The 21,543-nt window shown below is 42.9% G+C and overlaps 2 protein-coding genes across 7 annotated transcripts in view; one reads left to right on the top strand and one right to left on the bottom strand.

The window, feature by feature from the left end:
* The window catches only part of dcun1d4 (DCN1, defective in cullin neddylation 1, domain containing 4 (S. cerevisiae)), an 18,346-nt gene extending 6,824 nt beyond the window's left edge, over nt 1-11,522 (top strand). For all 5 annotated transcript variants that reach the window (XM_046300580.1, XM_046300582.1, XM_046300579.1 and 2 more), the window contains 7 exons: nt 511-599; nt 2,583-2,653; nt 5,915-6,006; nt 7,664-7,772; nt 8,314-8,418; nt 8,523-8,625; nt 8,721-11,522. In XM_046300580.1, coding sequence (XP_046156536.1) covers nt 511-599; nt 2,583-2,653; nt 5,915-6,006; nt 7,664-7,772; nt 8,314-8,418; nt 8,523-8,625; nt 8,721-8,776 — 625 coding nt within the window. In that variant the 3' untranslated portion in view covers nt 8,777-11,522. The remainder of the gene's footprint in view (nt 1-510; nt 600-2,582; nt 2,654-5,914; nt 6,007-7,663; nt 7,773-8,313; nt 8,419-8,522; nt 8,626-8,720) is intronic.
* On the bottom strand, nt 11,250-21,543 carry LOC123996828. Of its 2 annotated transcripts, XM_046300576.1 has the most exons (5): nt 21,387-21,543; nt 20,699-21,148; nt 15,509-15,678; nt 14,868-15,204; nt 11,250-14,677 (listed from the first exon to the last, which is right to left on the bottom strand). In XM_046300576.1, the coding sequence occupies exon 5, from the start codon at nt 14,091-14,093 to the stop codon at nt 12,063-12,065; it is 2,031 nt and encodes a 676-aa protein (XP_046156532.1). In that variant the 5' UTR covers nt 14,094-14,677; nt 14,868-15,204; nt 15,509-15,678; nt 20,699-21,148; nt 21,387-21,543; the 3' UTR covers nt 11,250-12,062. The 2 variants fall into 2 exon arrangements, with proteins under 2 accessions (XP_046156532.1, XP_046156533.1); XM_046300577.1 differs by lacking the exons at nt 20,699-21,148; nt 21,387-21,543 and having other exon boundaries at nt 15,509-18,205.

Below are 21,543 nucleotides of genomic sequence, written 5' to 3'. Positions count from 1 at the left end.
GATCTTGAGAATCGGCTGTACATTTGATGGAAGAGTGCACTGTGCATGCAGAGGGTTACAATTCCATTGAATTGGGGATAGTTTAACCAAAATATGCCACAAGACCTAGAATTGCCTTGTGTATCCCACAAAAAAAGTAAACTGTAATAAGCTAACTTTTTTTAAATGAAATTTAAGCAAAATTCCCTAGCTTAACTTCCCATGGAGAATTTCCGGAAAGTTTCCGACCCTTTGCAACCCTAATCATGACAAGTGATTTGTCTCCCCAATGAGTTTTCATATGTCATTGTCAACTCAGAAATTCAACAACAGCAAGGGGACTTTTCGTCACATAGCTCATCCAATAGGGATTAACAGGATTAACCTTTTTTACATCGTAGTGTGTAATATGCTCCCAGACGGTAGGATTTTAAGTCACACAATGTATTCCCAGCACCCGCAGTAATGTGTGAACTATGCTGTGTGCACTTGTGCCGTAGGTTGTCTGAAATGGTCTTTTTCGTAATGCAGTGTTTTTAGAAAACATGAGGCACCACAAATCAGAGAGGAGGAGACCTTCTCCAGTAAAAGATGTCTGGAGTGGTTCTACGAATATGCAGGTGAGACACAAGAATTGTAGAAAAAAAAAATCTATTTCCTCTATCAGTTTGTATAAAACACAGACCATAACGGTGTAAATACCTTCTGTTACCCTTAGATTGGGTTTTTCATGTCAAAGTTGAATTGTTGTATGAGAAGGCTGTGACTAGGGCATCATTGATTGTTTCGTAAAGGATGTCGCTTGCTTGCTGAAATTTCTGTAGATCAAGGTTTTGTATGTCCCTTGCAGGTGGGATAGCGTGAAAGACTATTATTATGTAGGTACAGTACCAGTCAAAAGTTTGGACACCTACTCATTACAAGGTTTTTCTTTATTTTTACTATTTTCTACTTTGTAGAATAATAATGAAGACATCAACTATGAAATAACACATGGAATCCTGTAGTAACCAAAAAAAGTGTTATATATTTTAGATTATTCAAATAGCCACCGTTTGCCTTGATGGCACCTGGAATGCTTTTCCAACAGTCTTGAAGGGGTTCCCATATATGCTGAGCACTTGTTGGCTACTTTTCCTTCACTCTGCGGTCCAACTCATCCCAAACCATCTCAGTTGAGGTTGAGTGATTGTGGAGGCCAAGTCATCTGATGCAGCACTCCATCACTCTCCTCCTTGGTCAAATATCCCTTACACAGCCTGGGGGTGTGTTGGGTCATTGTCCTGTTGAAAAACAAATTATAGTCCCACTAAGAGCAAACCAGATGGGATGGGGTATCGGTGCAGAGTGCTGTGTAGCCATGCTGGTTACGTGTGCCTTGAATTCTAAATAAATCACTGACAGTGGCACCAGCAAAGCACCATCACACTTCCTCCATGCTTCATGGTGGGAACCACAAGGAGATCATCCATGCGGAGGTCATTCACACGGATGATCTCCTTGTAGTTCCCACCGTGAAGCATGGATGTGTGATGGTGTGGGCATGCATCTCCAGGCTGTGTAAGGGCTATTTGACCAAGAAGGAGAGGGATGAGTGCTGCATCAGTTGACCTGGCCTCCACAATCACCTGACCTCCACCCACTTGAGATGGTTTGGGAAAGTGAAGGAAAAGCAGCCAACAAGTGCTCAGCATATGTGGGAACTCCTTAAAGACTGTTGGAAAAGCACTCCAGGTGAAGCTGGTTGAGAGAATGCCAAGAGTGTGCAAAGCAACAATGTATTCTACAATGTAGAAAATAGTAAGTATAAAGAAAAACCTTTGCATGTGTAGGTGTGTCCAAACTTTGAAAGGGTACTGTATGTATGCATTGTGATTGTCATTTTTGCTGTGATGTTAGAATTGTATGACATCATAACAATGAAGATATCAATTCAATTCAAGGGCTTTATTGGCATGGGAAACATGTGTTAACATTGCCAAAGTAAGTGAGGTAGACAACATACAAAGTGAATATATAAAGTGAAAAACAACAAAAATTAACAGTAAACATTACACATACAAAAGTTTAAAAACAGTAAAGACATTACAAATGTCATATTATATATATATATATATATATACAATGTACAAATAGTTAAAGGACACAAGATAAAATGAATAAGCATAAATATGGGCTGTATTTACAATGGTGTTTGTTCTTCACTGGGTGCCCTTTTCTCGTGGCAACAGGTCACAAATCTTGCTGCTGTGATGGCACACTGTGGAATTTCACCCAAAAGATATGGGAGTTTTTCAAAATTGGATTTGTTTTCGAATTCTTTGTGGATCTGTGTAATCTGGGGGAAATATGTCTCTCTAATATGGTCATACATTGGGCAGGAGGTTAGGAAGTGCAGCTCAGTTTCCACCTCATTTTGTGGGCAGTGAGCACATAGCCTGTCTTCTCTTGAGAGCCATGTCTCAATATCACAAACTATGATTGGTTATAATAGTGAATGCTTTGACCTCCTGATTATGACATCACACCATGTAATAGAGTGGAGTGTCTGGTTGTGATGTCATACAGTATGTATAATGGCTCTGTGTGTGTGTCTTTGATAGTCTGTGACGATGTTGTGGGGCCAGAGGGAATGGAGAAGTTCTGTGAAGACATTGGAGTGGAACCCGAAAATGTAAGGATGGCTATTCATGTCTATGTAGATGAGTGACATTTATAATCCATCTACATGTGCATGCAAATCATAACATTTTATTTATTTGTCAAATGCTCTGAATACAACAGGTGTAGACTTTACTGTGAAATGCTTACTTACGAGCCCTTTCACAACAATGCAGAGTTAAAAAGTGAGAAAAATTTGCAAAATGGAAACACAGTAATATAACTTAGGCTTCATTCAAGGAGTGCCGGTTCTGAGTCAATGTGCAGGGGTAGGAGGTAGCTGAGGTAAAAGGGACTAGGCAACCCGGATTTATAATAAACAGTATCAGCAGTGTGTGTGTGTGTGGCGTCAATATGCGTGTGTGTGTAGGGCAGCCCAGAAACTACTATTTTTATCAACTGTATGCAAGAATTTGCTATGTGGTGTTTTAGGAATTCAGGTTTCTCTGTGTTGGTCTTGCCAACCCCAATTGTCACACCTCTGAGAAGCAGCGGTTACACCAATCAGATATCAGACCTACATGGAGGTTAACTTTACAGTAATGCTATTGGTCAAGAACTCAGGTTTTAGATCCAAACATGATCTAAGTTTAAGTAAAGCTTCTATTCTTCCAAGAGTGCGAACTCCCGGTATCTCCTATCGTCTAATTAACATCACTTTGCATGGCCAAAACATTAAAACAAAGGCATGAAAACAACACACACACATTCTTGAATCTAATCATCACAACTCTTCTCTAAATTAACCAGGGGCACCTGTGTCGCTCCTCTTTGAACTATCCGCTGTCTGACAAACAGAATAACAGTTTCTCTGTAACAATAAATCTATACCACTTACAGTACAATAAAACATGTCAAAAATCTTAGCTCTTTATAAACTCTTGAAACAGTCAAAATATGACAATTTAATTCACACAGTAATATTAATTTAGTCAATTCAAGTTTCATCAGTCTTCATCTCTCCTGGCTTCAGTGACCCTAGGACTTCTGTGGGAATGTCTCCTCATTGAGATTTCCACAGAAGGTGTGTTTAATCCTGGATAGCACACAGATGGTCTGCCATCCAAACAATGTAGTTCTCATGCTGTGCTCTTACATCAGCCATCACTAGTCGCGAGTATCTTCTTCCGCTGCGTGTGTGTCTTGGAGTGTCAGTGTAGTGTAGTGTGGGTAGAGTCCATACAACAAAAAAGCGAGATAATGCAAATAGTCCAGGTGGCCATTTGATGAACTGTTCAGCAGTCTTGTGACTTGATGGTAGAACTGTTCAGCAGTCTTGTGACTTGATGGTAGAACTGTTCAGCAGTCTTGTGACTTGATGGTAGAACTGTTCAGCAGTCTTGTGACTTGATGGTAGAACTGTTCAGCAGTCTTGTGACTTGATGGTAGAACTGTTCAGCAGTCTTGTGACTTGATGGTAGAACTGTTCAGCAGTCTTGTGACTTGATGGTAGAACTGTTCAGCAGTCTTGTGACTTGATGGTAGAACTGTTCAGCAGTCTTGTGACTTGATGGTAGAACTGTTCAGCAGTCTTGTGACTTGATGGTAGAACTGTTCAGCAGTCTTGTGACTTGATGGTAGAACTGTTCAGCAGTCTTGTGACTTGATGGTAGAACTGTTCAGCAGTCTTGTGACTTGATGGTAGAACTGTTCAGCAGTCTTGTGACTTGATGGTAGAACTGTTCAGCAGTCTTGTGACTTGATGGTAGAACTGTTCAGCAGTCTTGTGACTTGATGGTAGAACTGTTCAGCAGTCTTGTGACTTGATGGTAGAACTGTTCAGCAGTCTTGTGACTTGATGGTAGAACTGTTCAGCAGTCTTGTGACTTGATGGTAGAACTGTTCAGCAGTCTTGTGACTTGATGGTAGAACTGTTCAGCAGTCTTGTGACTGTGATGGTAGAACTGTTCAGCAGTCTTGTGACTTGATGGTAGAACTGTTCAGCAGTCTTGTGACTTGATGGTAGAACTGTTCAGCAGTCTTGTGACTTGATGGTAGAACTGTTCAGCAGTCTTGTGACTTGATGGTAGAACTGTTCAGCAGTCTTGTGACTTGATGGTAGAACTGTTCAGCAGTCTTGTTCAGAGTCTTGATGGTAGAACTGTTCAGCAGTCTTGTGACTTGATGGTAGAACTGTTCAGCAGTCTTGTGACTTGATGGTAGAACTGTTCAGCAGTCTTGTGACTTGATGGTAGAACTGTTCAGCAGTCTTGTGACTTGATGGTAGAACTGTTCAGCAGTCTTGTGACTTGATGGTAGAACTGTTCAGCAGTCTTGTGACTTGATGGTAGAACTGTTCAGCAGTCTTGTGACTTGATGGTAGAACTGTTCAGCAGTCTTGTGACTTGATGGTAGAACTGTTCAGCAGTCTTGTGACTTGATGGTAGAACTGTTCAGCAGTCTTGTGACTTGATGGTAGAACTGTTCAGCAGTCTTGTGACTTGATGGTAGAACTGTTCAGCAGTCTTGTGACTTGATGGTAGAACTGTTCAGCAGTCTTGTGACTTGGTGCATCGGTACAGCTTGCCGTGCGGTAGCAGAGAGAACAGTCTATGACTTGGGTGGCTGAAGTCTTTGACAAACTCAAATCAAATGTTATTAGTCACATGAGCCAAATACAACTGGTGTAGACCTTACAGTGAAATGCTTACTTACAAGCCCCTAACCAACAATGCAGTTAAAAAAATAAATAATAAGAATAACAAATGAAAGTAACAAGCAATTAAAGAGCAGCAGTAAAAATTTACAATATATACAGGGGGGTGCTGGTACAGAGTCAATGTTGAAGTAGTATGTAGGTGGAGTTAATTAAAGTGACTATGCATAGATGACAACATAGTGGTGAGGGGAGGGGCAATGCAAATAGTCTGGGTAGCCATTTGACTAGATGGAGTCTTATGGCTTGGGGGTAGAAGCTGTTAAGAAGCCTCTTGGACCTAGACTTGGCGCTCCAGTACTGCTTGCCGTGTGGTAGCAGAGAACAGTCTATGACTAGGGTGGCTGGAGTCTTTGATCATTTTTAGGGCCTTCCTCTGACACCGCCTGGTATAGAGGTCCTGAATGGCAGGAAGCTTGGCTCCAGTGATGTACTGGACCATTCGCACTACCCTCTGTAGTGCCTTGTGGTCGGAGGCCGAGCAGTTGCCATACCAGGCAGTGATGCAACCAGTCAGGATGCTCTTGCTGGTGCAGCTGTAGAACCTTTTAAGGATCTAAGGACCCATGCCAAAACTATGTTATTGAAAGATTGTGAGTGTATGGTGTTTGTGAACAGGTGGTGATGCTGGTTCTGGCCTGGAAGTTAGATGCCCAGAGTATGGGCTACTTCACCCTACAAGAGTGGTTGAAAGGCATGGGCTCCCTGCAGTAAGTCTGCTCTCAATTTGTGTGTTTTTATTATACAGTTGAAGTCGGGAGTTTACATACACTTAGGTTGGAGTCATTAAAACTCGTTTTTCAACCACTCCACACATTTCTTGTTAACAAACTAGAGTTTTGGCAAGTCGGTTAGGATATCTACTTTGTGCCAGTAAGTCTTCCAGCAATTGTTTACAGATTATTTCACTTCTGTATTATTATGTATCACAATTCCAGTGGGTCAGAAGTTTACACTAAGTTGACTGTGCCTTTAAACAGCTTGGAAAATTCCAGAAAATGATGTCATGGCTTTAGAAGCTTCTGATAGGCTAATTGACATCATTTGAGTCAATTGGAGGTGTACCTGTGGATGTATTTCAAGGCCTCCCTTCAAACTCAGTGCCTCTTTGCTTGACATCATGGGAAAATCAAAATAAATCAACCAAGACTTCAGAAAAAAAATTGTAGACCTCCACAAGTCTGGTTCATCCTTTGGAGCAATTTCCAAATGCCTGAAGGTACCACTTTCATCTGTACAAACAATAGTTTGAGTATAAACACCATGGGACCACGCAGCTGTCATAACGCTCAGGAAGGAGACGCGTTCATTCTCCTAGAGATGAACGTACTTTGGTGCAAAAAGTGCAAATCAATCTCAGAACAGCAGCAAAGGACCTTGTGAAGATGCAGAAGGAAACGGGTACAAAAGTATATATATTCACAGTAAAATGAGTCCTATATCGACATAACCTGAAAGGTTCCGCTCAGCAAGGAAGAAGCCACTACTCCAAAACCGCCATTAAAAAAAACCTCTTGTCTGATGAAACACAAATAGAACTGTTTGGCCATAATGACCATCGTTCTGTTTGGAGGAAAAAAGGGGAGGCTTGCAAGCAGAAGAACACAATCCCAACTGTGAAGCATGGGGATGGCAGCATCATGTTGTGAGGGTGCTTTGCTGCAGGAGGGACTGGTGCACTTCAAAAAATCGATTGCATCATGAGGTGGGGAAATTATGTGGATATATTGAAGCAACATCTCAAGACATCAGTCAGGAAGTTTAAGCTTGGTCGCATTTGGCTCTTCCAAATGGACAATGACCCCAAGCATACTTCCAAAGTTGTGGCAAAATGTCTTAAGGACAACTAAGTCAAGGTATTGGAGTGGCCATCACAAAGCCCTGACCTCAATCCTGTAGAACATTTGTGGGCAGAACTGAAAAAGCGTGTGCGAGCAAGGAGGCCTACAAATCTGACTCCGTTACATCAGCTCTGTCAAGAGGTATGGGCCAAAATTCACCCAAATTATTATGGGAAGCTTGTGGAAGGCTACCCAAAATGTTTGACCCAAGTTAAACAACTTAAAGGCAATGCTACAAAATACTAGTTGAGTGTATGTAAACTTCTGACCCACTGGGAATGTGAAATATATTTGGCTAAGGTGTTTGTAAACTTCCGACTTCAACTGTACGTATGTTCTGTGCGTGTCTGTCCATATAGTTTATTTCCATTCCAGGCTGTGCGGTGTACAAAATGGTGCTGACCCCAGACTGGGGTTATAGTCTACCCATATAGTCTACTTTATAGTTAACTGTCTTGTTTTATAGTCTACACTCTGACAGCTGGGACTCTAGTCTGTCTCTAACATGTCTCTCTGGTGTTGTCAGGTGCGACTCCACAGAGAGGCTGAGGAACTCCCTGGACTACCTGAGGTCTGTCCTAAACAACACCAGCAACTTTAAGCTCATTTACAGATATGCCTTCGACTTTGCTCGGGTGAGTGAGGCAAAACCTGATCTGCGGTATTATCACTAGATTTCCTCTGACTGGGATATTCATTCCCCTTGGATATTTATTTGTTGATATTTAGATTCAACACACGACAGATTAAACTTTAAAAATAAACACACAAAAATCAGTGTCGTCGGGTATGAAAATATTGCTGTGCTGTCAGCTCTGTTTTGTATTCATAAGTTTTGAGTGTCAAGATGATTTTCTTGTTTGTCTTTCATGGCTGAAGTGCTTGTCAAGAGTACTGATGGGATATTTACATAGTCTGGCTTGAAGTAAGGCATGTTCCCCTGAAAGCAATTTAATTGAGCTTTACAGTGAATGGAAATATAGTGCTTGAAGTGAGATCAATACCATTTAATAAACAAAGCACATGGGATTTGGATTTGTCCTCATGAATTACACAGAATCATTGACCGTTACTAGTAGGCTTACTGTATTACTTAATCACTTACAGCTAAATATTTAAATTGAGTCGTATTTGACCCGGGACCTTAGCACTGTCTGTATATTTTTGATTGTACAGGAAAAGGACCAGAGGAGTTTAGACCTGAACACTGCCAAGTGCATGTTGGGGCTTCTCCTGGGAAAGACTTGGTCACTGTTTCCTGTGTTCAATCAGTTTTTAGAGGTATGGAGTCTAGCCTGAGTAACATTCAACTTAATAAAGTGAGGGAACTGTGTGTGAATGTAGTGTTCTTTGTATTGACTGCCTGTCTACGTTAATTTATTTAGCAATCCAAGTATAAGGTCATCAACAAAGACCAGTGGTGCAACGTTTTAGAGTTCAGCAGGACAATCAACCTGGAACTCAGTAACTATGACGAGGATGGAGCCTGTGAGTATCCACACGCACACTAATACACTCATTCTCATAGTGGTACAGCTGATCAATTCCCTAATGTTATCATTCTTTTCTATTCATCTTGTCAGGGCCAGTTTTGTTGGATGAGTTTGTGGAATGGTACAAAGAGAGAGAGATGTCATAGCATCAGGTACACTGCAACAACCGTCAACAAAACAACATAATACGATGACGACGGCTATGAGAAAACAAACTATACAAAATGGAGAGGTGCGTGTCAGCGATGACAGGTGGTGCTTCCAGGTAATGATTGCAGGGGGGGTGTAAGATCCAAAACTGGGTGTAAACTGCCCTGGCGAGATTGGGATGTAGATGACTTATGGTCACTATGGAGACGCCAACTATGTCCGGGTAATGTTCCCTACCCATGTTGCATGGTGGTTAAGCACATGGCAGACCCTGTGGTGTTGCATCCCCTCACTGTGTGCTGTGTGATAGGATAACTGTTCTCATGAGTGGCTGACGTGGGCTAAATGGTAATTAGAGAAAAATCCACTCGCTCCCGTGAGGAGGAATTAAACAAACAAAATCCCTCCCCTTTGAACAGTCGGTCTTCGTCTTAAATCAAGGTCATTTTGACCTGGGCACATTTGAATATTGTATATCCGTGCTTTGAACTTGATCTGTGCTTGTCTCTTTATAACCTACAGAACCCATCGTTTCTATCAGTTTTGTCCTATATTTGGGTTGAATTGGAATTCTTAAAGAAGTACATTGTCAGGCTGAGTGTTACAGTAGTTGTTCTTTTAGCCAGTCCCCAAAGCTGTTACAGATGGACGAGGACACCTCCACAGTTTACTATAACTAAGTCATTTGTGCCAGTGATTTGAGCCCCCAGTGGTTTTCATCCCCATGCTCACTATGATACCACCAGCCTGTGCTAAAGTATTTTAGCCCCCTGCGAAGGCTTCAGTTGACCTCATACCACAACTAACCAATCAGCAGTGCTGCCTATAAACTCTTATTACAGTGCAGTGGTCAGTTGTTAGTGGACTGGCCAGCATTCATGGTTTACGTGACCAATCTATGTTTCTAAGCTGTAGGTTTGTATGTTTTCTTTCTCAACATTTTTTCTGGAGTTTGCTTTACTTGCTCAACACACCCGTGTGCGCGCACACAGTGGTCAGGGATTGGATCAGGATGAAATGAGACTTTTGGGCTTATCATTCAAGAGGTCTCAAAACCATGGACATTGAAGGGTTAGAGATGGACCATGGACATTGAAGGGTTAGAGATGGACCATGGACATTGAAGGGTTAGAGATGGACCATGGACATTGAAGGGTTAGAGATGGACCATGGACATTGAAGGGTTAGAGATGGACCATGGACATTGAAGGGTTAGAGTTAGACCATGGACATTGAAGGGTTAGAGTTAGACCATGGACATTGAAGGGTTAGAGTTAGACCATGGACATTGAAGGGTTAGAGTTAGACCATGGACATTGAAGGGTTAGAGTTAGACCATGGACATTGAAGGGTTAGAGTTAGACCATGGACATTGAAGGGTTAGAGTTAGACCATGGACATTGAAGGGTTAGAGTTAGACCATGGACATTGAAGGGTTAGAGTTAGACCATGGACATTGAAGGGTTAGAGTTAGACCATGGACATTGAAGGGTTAGAGTTAGACCATGGACATTGAAGGGTTAGAGCTTGACCTCTGTGACAATGCTATGCTTTTGCTAATGTTCTTGTAACACATGTATAAACTTTTCTCTGGCTGTGATGTGACGCTCAATTGTCATGAGTGAAACGTTGCACGCTCTCCGTCAGAATGGATGAGATTTTTGAAAACTTTTTTTTTTTTTGTACAGGAATTTGTGCTTCATTTGATATCCTCCATGTTGTCTTAATGCTTTATGAAAACCATTATTGTGTATATTCAGAGCTGAAACACACGTAACCTCATTTGAGGAAGAGGTCCCTCCATTTGCCAACCCCTCCCCCTATCACACACAGTAAACAACAGTGTCTCTCAAACAAATGGACATGAACTGAAATTAACATTAGACTGCGTTGTAAGAATGATGTTAGATCTTTTGACATGTCAAACCCAGTGGCATCTTATCCACAACTAAAGCATATACAGTAAATGGATCAATTTATGAAGTAGTAAGGTCACATGAGATCTCCACCTATCAGTGATCCATGATGCTTTGGCTGTCCTGTCCAGTCATCAGTATATTTGTCTATATTAGGTTTTTGGAGATGGATCTAGTGGCTGGACTGTACACTAATAAGTCGAATTCAGATGGTGTTCTACATTGGTAATGCAGGAGGTTGAACAACCCTGTCCTGACTATATGTATGTACAGTATGTGTTTTCACTGTAACCTACAGTATCTCTATATTAACTTACTGTTGTCATTCATTTTTGCTTTGCCATCTTCCTTTACAGAAAGATTCAAATGTGGTTTGTGATGAGATGTTCGTTCTGTGTTTTTAAATTGCACAGGATCATGTTTGATTCCGCTACTGTAGGCCTAATGTATTTTTACTATTGCATTACCACAGTAATTACCACGTCATGTGTGCACCTTATTATCCAGGTACCCATAGATCAACTGATATAAAAACATCAAACACAATATGGGCGACTTTCATTACAGGTTTATTTATGATAGTGTCATGAAGAGGATTTTGTAGCAAAATAGAGGGGAGTAGGGTACTGAGTGAGTAAAGTAGGTGGATATGAATCTGGGAAATTGGGTTTTAATGGTCCCACCTTTTATTTGCCTCAGTCTGAAATAATTCAGTCACTTACACAGCTATTTTCATTAAGACAAACATGTCTGGTGTTACACTCATTTACAACAATGTAATAACAGTATAATTCTGTAAAATAAACTTACGTTTTAACAACTTTCATCTGCTGCATTAACTTCTCAGGTCATTTCTTTAATCAGTACAAACAATTACAGTTGTAGCTCTCAAGCTTCACTGCCCTCTTTGTGTGTTTCAAAATGGAGGGGGGGAGTTGGAGTAGGTCATATTGAGGTCACCAGAGGTAGAGACCTCACTACACCGGGTGGTCATAATGGTTTCTGAGGTAACGCTCTGATATGGACGAGATATGCCGAATGGTTTAGCAACCACTAACCCCATATAGCTCCGGTCTCCCTGTGTCGTGGAGTTACAGCCAAATCCATCCATGGCTCTTATCTGTTGTTCCCTACTCCTCCACCCAGACCCTGCTGCCTCCTCTCCCTCTGGGGATGGTGGAGGTGTTGCTGGGGCATCCGGTAGAGCCAGGGGGGGGGCTGGCTGTCTACAACTAAGCGCTTCCTGTGTAGGGGAATTTGGAGTGAATACTCTCCTCTAGGCCTCGCCTCATCTGTGGGGGTGGAGAAAAAGTGTGATGTTTTGTACAATGACAGTTGGGGAGAGGGACTGATTTCTTCAGTAGGGTTACTGTAGTCTGCTCCGGTACTCCTCCCCCACCTCGTCTGTGCTGCTGTCTGAGGCATCAAAGTTGATATTGAGCGCTCTTATTTGGGAGAAAGAAACATTCATGTCTGTAGAACTTTCCTCTGTGTCCCTTCGTGTCCTCTCTGATAGCGCCTTCACTTTACCAAGCCTTGGCTGATCCCACCTGTCCTCTGCTTCGGACTTCCTCTCCACCTCATCTGTGGTACTGGCTGAGTTGTTAAAGCTGGTATTGAGTGTTCTTCTTGGGGAAAAATAATCTGTGATGGCTTTAGCTGGTTTCATTGTGTGTTTTGGAGTCTCATCTCCACTCTCACAGCTGGAAGAGGATGATTTGGCAGGTGGAGCATCCTGAGGGGGCTGAATATTCTGACGCCTCCTAAGTCCAGGGATGTAGATTTTAACTGATGGCTCCTCAGCTCTGACCCTGTCTGAGGAGGTGATGGAAAGGAGTAATGTTTTGGGCAAAGACATTTGGGGACGAAGCTTGCTGTCTTCATCAAAGTCTACACCCTTTGTTCTGGTGACACTCTCGTACCTTGTCACAGACTCATGTTGATATTGAGCACTCTCGCTGGAAAAGCCCATATTTAGATCTTTTCTTGGAGAGAAAGATAGTTTAGTTGATGTGTCTCCAGATCTGAGAGAGTAATCCCTATATGTGACGTCAGGGATATTAGCTTTCTCTTCTCTTTTTCGGTTCATTGTAGTCTCATCCTCGCTCCCGGTTCTAGAAGAGGATGAACCAGAGGGTGGGGGTGTTCTTGGGGCAGCAGGTGGAGCTTCCTGAGGGGGATGGCTATCCAGACGTCTCCCAAGTGGGGGGACATAGAGTTGAGTTTGAGAATCTGAAGAGGTGGAGAAAGGGAGGGATGTTTTTGGCAAAGACAGCTGTGGAAGGGGCTTGGTGTATTTCTTAAAGCCAATATTCAGAGTTTTCCTTGACACCAAAGAGACAGTGTCTCCAAGACTGAGAGATGGATCCCTGTACATGACATCTGGAACTTGAGCTGAATCCTCCTCATTCACGGTGCACTTTGTGGGTTCATCCCCACGATCACTGGACATATCATAGCACTCCTGTGTTTTCAGAGCACTCTGAACTTCCTGTATCAGTTCACCCACATTCTGGACAATCATCTTCTCCTTCACTACCTCTGTCTCTGGGTTCACAGTGTACACTGTAGGTTCATTCCCACTGTAACTTAGGTTCAGCTCCAGCAGTTTATTATTCTCCCTCTGGTCTTTCACCAGCGGTTCTTCATTCCGAGCTTGTTCATACTTCTTTCTCAACTGATCGTCAAAAGCAGAACCTGAGAGATCTTGACTGCTGGACTGTCCCGATGCACCTCGGATAGAATCAGGGAACTCAAAGCTCTCTCCACTGTCATTCCACAGCTCAGGCTCCATGGGGTTTGGATCTGCCTTGATTGGTTTCCAATCCGTAAAGGGCTCAGCTGTAAATCCAGGGATCTCACCCACGCTGCCGATCTTGATCTGTGGCACATCAACTTGTTTAACCATAGGGAAATCTGAACTCTGCTCAAAGGAGTCATCTTCCTTCTGGAGGGATTGATGTTCCCAGGGATTGTTCTGGGTCTTGCACTTCTCTTCCAATCTTTGAGCCAAATAGTTTTTGGGCCAGTGCATATCCTGATCCCTATCCGGCCTCTCCTGGTCAGAGTGTGAAGACACGGATGAGCTTCGATATCCCTGCAACTGTTCTGGGTCAGGGATGGGTTCAAACTCCATGCCATGGTGGGTATGGACTGGGTGAGCACCCATTTGTGGTTCACTCAGAGAGACATCAGAGAGTTCTCCACTATGGGTGTCTGTCTCTGGGCTGTCCTGTTGGGAGCTGCCTGAGCTGACAGAGTCCTGTGCCCTGGGCTTCTCGTCAGGTGGGTGATGGACCTCAAGGGAGGGGTGTGAGATCCTTTGCATAAACATTCTCATATGTTGCATCATATTCCCCAGCGAGGTTGTCCTGTCTGCCATTGGCCACCGTATCATAGTATGTAATGCTACTCTGATCCCTTATTTCTGAAGGATGTCCTCTGAATGTCACACTACTCTCCCTGTGTGTTCCTAGTTCCTCCTGCGCCTCATCTGAATAGGCGCCATTGTCGTAGGGTCCCTGCCCAGCAGAGGAGAGCGACTGGGCTGGGGAGGAGCTTTGCTTGGTACGGTTACAGCACCTCCTCCAGAGAGGGTCCAAGAGAGGTCTGGAAAGGGCACCAAGTATAAATGCTAACAGGAAGGTGATGAATACAGACAGGCAGACAGCCAGGACCAGGTCAGACTGTGTTCTCTGAGAAGCCCTGTGGAGATCTAGAGAGTTCAGGTCTGTCCCCTGATCCTCCCTCTGTAGGCTGTCTACCTCTGTGTGTATCAGCTTCCTCTCCCCGTGTAAACTCCTGGTGCCTCTGCTTTTCCTCTGTGTCTTGTGAACATGGATGTTGAATACAGATATATATACTGCTCTTCTGGCCCAGACATGCACACGTACAGCCCTGCGTCTTCCTCTGTGATGTCACTGATCAGCAGGCCCATCTGACTTCCAGAAACTTGTCCATTAGTCGTCCACCATGTTGAATCTAGAACAAATACATCAGTGTATTACTGTCATAAAGCCAAGCATGATTACATTGTTTTATCATTAAGGCTGCTACTTTATTCACATCACATCTTATATGATTGATCTGAAATGTAAGTTGTTACAAACAAATGTAATATTGGTGTAATGCAACAAGTGAAAGGCAGCAGCTTCCTGTCTGGGTGTGTTACCTTTGCCGCAGGGTGCCGCAGGGCAGCAGGATCTCTGTCCCCTCAGTCACTGTCACATCCTGGTGGAGCCCCTCCCTGTTCTCCTCTGTAGAGCAGGTGAGGTCACTGTCCTCCAAGTGTAACAGGTGTGGGTGGAGGGGGAGGAACACACCACCCCCCTCCAGATCTGCTGTTGGGCCCTTTGCCTATCGTAGGCCATCCACCTCCTCACGCTCCGCAGGCTGCAGTCACACCTCCACCTGTTACCACTCACCTCCACCAGGGCATTCAGGTTACGTAGCGACAGGTAGGCGGATGGAGAGATTGTGGTCAACAGGTTGAAGCTCAGATCCAGGACCTTTGAAGGATGTCATTATGAAAATGATAGGTATGTCAGAAATCTGTTTTATAGTACTGAGCTCAGTTGAGGTTTGGGTCAGGTGGTAACCAAAAAAAAAAAAATGCCATTTAGCAGACGCTTTTATCCAAAGCGACTTACAGTCGTGTGCATACATTCTACGTATGGGTGGTCCCGGGAAACGAACCCACTACCCTGGCGATACAAGCGCCATGCTCTACCAACTGAGCTACAGAAGGACCGATAACATGTTACCAGATAACATGTTGTGATGCAGTAGTTACTATTAATGATTTGTAGTTACCCTGAGCTCTGGGAGGTCCTTGAGGGCATGTGGGTGGAGGTTGGATATGTGGTTGTGCTGCAGGCAAAGCTCTCTCAGATGGGGGCACCTGCAAAGATCTCCAGGTTGCAGGCCAGAGATCCTGTTGTGGGAGAGCTGAAGCACCTGCAGGAACTCACTGCCTCCCAGGCCTAGTGGACAGCACACCAACATAGTCCTCACATTAGTGGCATAATGTCAGATGACTAGGATGGCACCTGTTTGTCCTCAGTAATGCACAGATGATGGTAATCATGAGGTGGTTGACTATATGATCACAGAAGTCCCCTTCATCTTTGTTCTGTATGTGGGCAGTAAGCTGACATGACATTCCTCCCATTGCTTTACGAGCAGGGACCATCCTGAGATGAATGAATACCTGCCCTTACATATCCCTGCCTACCTGTCTGGGAATCCACAGCAACACCTGCTCCCTATACCTGACATGACTGAACTAGGAGGCACTGATAGCATTTGTTTACCCCCACTATAGGGTTTACTTCCCTGGGCCATTGTGGTGACACCTCAGTGTACAGTACTACGGTGTGTAGGTAACAAAGACGCAGAGGCATTATCACTACAAGACATTGGGGACACTGAGTTATTGACAATCAAATGGTTTTTTACTTGGCACAGATTTGTTTTGAATTAATTATATGCTAAACAGTATGTCCTGGCTAGAGTATAAACAAATGACTAGGGTTGGGTAGCCTAGTGATTAAGAGCATTTAGGCAGTAACAAAAGGTTGCTGGTTCAAATCCTGAGATGACTAGGTGAAAAGCCTGCCTATGTGCCATTGAGCAAGGCACTTAACCCTAATTGCTCCTGTAAATCACTCTGGATAAGAGTGTCTGCTAAAATGGAAATGTTATGACTGATTCAGGCCAAGGATTTCTGTTGACAGAATTTAGTTTACACTGATTTTCAGTCTCTCCTGCGGTCTCCTCTTTTCACTAGGCTGACACTGCTGTGCTGAAGTGAGGCATTGTGGGTCTGGGCTTCCTTAGAGGAGCGCTAGGAGACTGAGCAGAATACCAAGCAGCACGGAGAGGCCCCTGTCTCACAGAGCAACTGCCGACAGTCCTCACAAACCTCAAACAAGGAGAAAACACAATCATCAGTGAATGCATACACAACTAAAAGGTTTAACTCCCTTTGATGGCATTTTTAAAACAGTAAGATAATACTACTGTACAATTATGATTGAGGCATTTTCCTCCTTTAAAACACAATCATTACACTTTTACACCCTCTGATGAACCATTGGAATGTCAGTAAACAGCGTCTACAATTGGCTGAAGATTGTACAATGATTTGTCAAATTCATTTTGTGATTGACTGGGCCAGTTTAATCATTTCCGAAAAGAGCAAAGTCCTAATTATGTTGGATAATCATTCATAAGAGTATGGGTGTTCATGCATGTGCGTGTATGTTGCATTCAGAAAGTATTTAGACCTTGACCTTTTCCACATTGTTACGTTAGACTTATTCTGAAATGGATTCATTAGTTTTTTTCCTGTTTAATCTATACCCAATAGCCCATAAAGACAAAACAAAACTTTTTTGGAAAGTTTAGCAAATGTTATAAAAATATCAGAAATATCACATTTACATACAGTACCTGTTAGATGAATTTAGTTATTATGTGTTCAACAACCAATTCAATTTAAAACACTGTTTTATAAGAATTTGTAAGATTCTTATTTGCATAAAATAGACAGAGACCAGTCAATCAAAATTAGCCAATAACATTTATTCTCGAGAGCGCTCTGGTCATAATACCATGTTAATTGGTTTATATACCTCACATTTCATCCAATAACGTTTTAGATCCTCTTCTCTGACAAAGCAGCTTCAAAAGTCCATTCCAACCCACTAACACATATACATTACACACTATATCTGGATTATCTCCTGAAGTCTCACCACAGTTTATTACCACTTAGTTCCAGTCCCCCCCAGATACGGAAAACCTGGAGGGGGTCTCGCTGTCTTATTTTATCTTCACAGATATATAGCTGGGTCGGTTCAAACATAGGTTAAGGATCCTCTTTGTTTTCGTTAGGCACACACATGCATTCCTCTCTTCCCCCCCCCTCCAACCCAGTTGGAGCTGTGTTGATTATTTTTAATTACTCCTTGTTCATGCTACATAACCTCTAATCCTAATGGTTAAGTTTCTGGGTAGAAACCTTGATAAAATATCTTAACAGTACCAGTCAAAAGTTTGGACTCACATACTCATTCCAGGGTTTTTCTTTATTTTTACTATTTTCAACATTGTAGAATAATAGTGAAGACATCAAAACTATGAAATAACACATGGAATCATGTAGGAACCAAAAAAGTGTTAAACTATATATTTTATATTTGAGATTCTTTAAAGTAGCCACCATTTGCCTTGATAGCAGCTTTCATGGGATAGTCACCTGGAATGCATTTAAATTAAGAGGTGTGCCTTAAGTTTAATAGTGGAATTTCAATTCTTTCCTTCTTAATGTGTTTGAGCCAGTTGTTGTGACAAGGTAGGGGTGGTATACAGAGGATGGCCCTATTTAATAAAAGACCCAGTCCATATTATGGCAAGAACAGCTCAAATAAGCAAAGGGAAATGACAGTCCATCATTACTATAAGACATGGTCAGTCAATGCGGAAAATTCAAGAACTTTGAAAGTTTCTTCAAGTGCAGTCACAAAAACCAGGCGCTATGATGAAACTGGCTCTGATGAGGACCGCCACAGGAAAGGAAGCCCCAGAGTTACCTCTGCTGCAGAGGATAAGTTCATTAGAGTTACCAGCCTTGGAAATTGCAGCCCAAATAAATGCTTCAGAGTTCAAGTAACAGACACATCTCAACATCAAATGTTTGGTATTTTATTGGATCCCCATTAGCTGTTGCAAAAGCAGCAGCTACTCATACTGGGGTCCACACAAAACATGAAATATAATACAGAATGACATAATACAGATCATCATTAGACAAGAACAGCTCAAGGACAGAACTACATTATTAAAAAGGCACACGTAGCCTACATATCAATGTATACACACAAACTATCTTGGTCAAATAGGGGAGAGGTGTTGCTTTATCTGTTTTTTTAACTGTTCCGAGGAGACTGCATGGTCAAATTGCTGCAAAGAAACCACTACTAAAGGACACTAGAAAGAAGAGACTTGCTTGGGCCAAGTAACATTAGACCGGTGGAAATCTGTCCTTTGGTCTGATGAGGCCAAATTTGCGATTTTTGGTTCCAACTGCCGTGTCTTTGTGAGACACAGAGTAGGTGAACGGATGATCTCCGCATGTGTGGTTCCCACCATGAAGCTTGGAGGAGGAGGTGTGATGGTGTGGGAGTGCTTTGCTGGTGACACTGTCAGTGATTTATTTAGAATTCAAGGCACACTTAACCAGCATGGCTACCACAGCATTCTGCAGCAATACGCCATCCCATCTGGTTTGCACTTAGTGGGACTATAATCTGTTTTTCAACAAGACAATGACCCAACAAACCTTCAGGCTGTGTAAGGGCTATTTGACCAAGAAGGAGTGCTGCATCAGATGACCTGGCCTCCCCAATCCCCAATCACCTGACCTTGGGATGAGTTGGACCGCAAAGTGAAAGAAAAGCAGCCATCAAGTGCTCAGCATATGTGGAAACTCCTTCAAGACTGTTGGAAAAGCATTCCAGGTGAAGCTGGTTGAGAGAATGCTAAGAGTGTGCAAAGCTGTGACACTTGGCATTCAGGCCAAAGAGTTCAATCTTGGTTTCATCATGTTTCTCATGGTATGAGAGTCATTATGGTGCCTTTTGGCAAACTCTAAGTGGGCTGTCGTGTGCCTTTTACTGAGGAGTGGCTTCTGTCTGGCCACTCTACCATAAAGGCCTGATTGGTTGAGTGCTGCAGAGATGGTTGTCCTTCTGGAAGGTTCTCCCATCTCCACAGAGGAACTCTAGAGCTCTGTCAGAGTGACCAATGGGTTCTTGGTCACCTCCCTCACCAAGGCCCCTCTCCCCCGATTGCTCAGTTTGGCCGGGCGGCCAGCTCTAGGAAGAGTCTTGGTGGTTCCAAACTTCTTCCATTAAAGAATGATGGAGGCCACTGTGTTCTTGGGAACCTTCAATGCTACAAAACATTTTTGGTACCCTTCCCCAGATCTGTGCCTTGAAACAATCCTGTCTCAGAGCTCTATGGACAATTTATTCAACCTCATTGCTTGGTTTTTGCTTTAACCTGCACTGTCAACTGTGGGACCTTATATAGACAGGTGTGTTCCTTTCCAAATCATGTCCAATCAATTTAATTTACCACAGGTGGACTCCAAGTTGTGGAAACATCTCAAGGATGATCAATAGAAACAGGATGCATCCGAGCTAAATTTTGAGTCTCATAGCAAAGGTCTGAATACTTATGTAAATAAGGCACTTCTGTTTTTTTATTTTTAATAAATGGATTTTTAATTATTTTTGTCAATATGTGGTATTGTGTGTAGATTTCTGAAGATTTTTTTTAAATACATTTATAATAAGGCTGTAACGTAACAAAATGTGGGAAAAGTCAATGGGTCTGAATACTTTCCGAATGCACAGGTAACTGCCAAAATAAAGGAAACACCAACATAAATCGCCTTAATAGGGCGTTTGGCCACTACAAGCCAAAACAGCTTCAATGCGCCTTGGCATAGATTTTTCAAGTGCCTGGAACTCTACTGGAGGGATGTGACACCATTCTTCCACAAGAAATTCCATCATTTGGTGTTTTGTTAATGGTTGTAGAAAACGCTTTGTCAGGTGTGTTCAATTGGGTTGAGATCTGATGACTGAGCAAAAACACACACACACCCATTAAACCTCCTATGCTCCTTCGAGACCCCTCTTTCAAAGACACAGAGATCTTCTAGCCATGGTAGGCAAAATAATGGGCAACTGGGCATTTTTATATATGACCCTAAGCATGATGGGATGTTAATTGCTTAATTAACTCAGGAACCACACCTGTGTGGGAGCACTTGCTTTCAATATACTTTGTATCCCTCATTTACTGAAGTGTTTCCTTTAATTTGGCAGTTACCTGTATGTGTGTTAGGCAAAGCAACCTGTGATTAGTGGAACTACATTTATAGTACAGCGAAGCAATTCCTGATGTGTTAAGAGTGTGTGTGTGACTCACCCTCAGGGATCATCTCTAGCTGGTTCCTCTCAGCAGACAGCAGCTGCAGGGCCGGGGCCCAGGATACACATCTTCCTCTGTTGTGTGAGAGGGATATTCTCCCATGTTTACCCCTCCAGTTCCTCCCCACACACAGAGACAGGTGAGTGATGCTGTTGTGTCCAAGCCATAGATTATTAAGCCCCCAACTTGGCCACGAGGGTTCAAGGGAGTTCAGGAGGTTGTGAGATAGGTCTAGATCATTTACGGTGGAAGGGATGTGTTGCGGGGCCTTGGAAAGGCCAGCAGAGGAACAGTTTAACAGAGGTCCTCTCTGACAAAGGCAGGACTCAGTACAGGCAGGGGGAGTCGGAGAACACTGGAGCCCCTGGACGAGGAGGAGCAGCACTGCAGCACAGAACATCCACTGAGACACGGCCATCACAAACAGCCCAGTGCCCATAGGTAGAACTAAAAGAGATAACTAATGTTAGTGACTTGTGAGTTTCAACATTAAAGACAATGTATGAACACATACAGTATTGAAGGTAAATTCAATAGATATACCCTAATATACCAAGAGTAACACAACAGCATCCAAATAAAGTCCAAACACATGCATTACTCTCAAATTTAGAAACATGCATTGCAAAATTAGCACACGTCATACACACAAATGTAAATGAATGTGTGAAAAAAACTCACTCACCCCTCCGTGTCTGATTGTATACAACCAAAACGAACTCGACTTTCAGTCTCTCCCAAGTACATTGGCAAAGGTAGCAGATTTCAACAACTTTTTCTCCTGTAGTTTCAGATCAAAGTCTTCAGTGTGTATTGACATGTTGAGTCAGACATGCATTCAC

The sequence above is a fragment of the Oncorhynchus gorbuscha genome, linkage group LG15, assembly GCF_021184085.1.
Source record: "Oncorhynchus gorbuscha isolate QuinsamMale2020 ecotype Even-year linkage group LG15, OgorEven_v1.0, whole genome shotgun sequence".
In the NCBI taxonomy this organism is placed as follows: Eukaryota; Metazoa; Chordata; class Actinopteri; order Salmoniformes; family Salmonidae; genus Oncorhynchus; species Oncorhynchus gorbuscha.
This window is presented reverse-complemented; position numbering and strand designations above follow the sequence as displayed.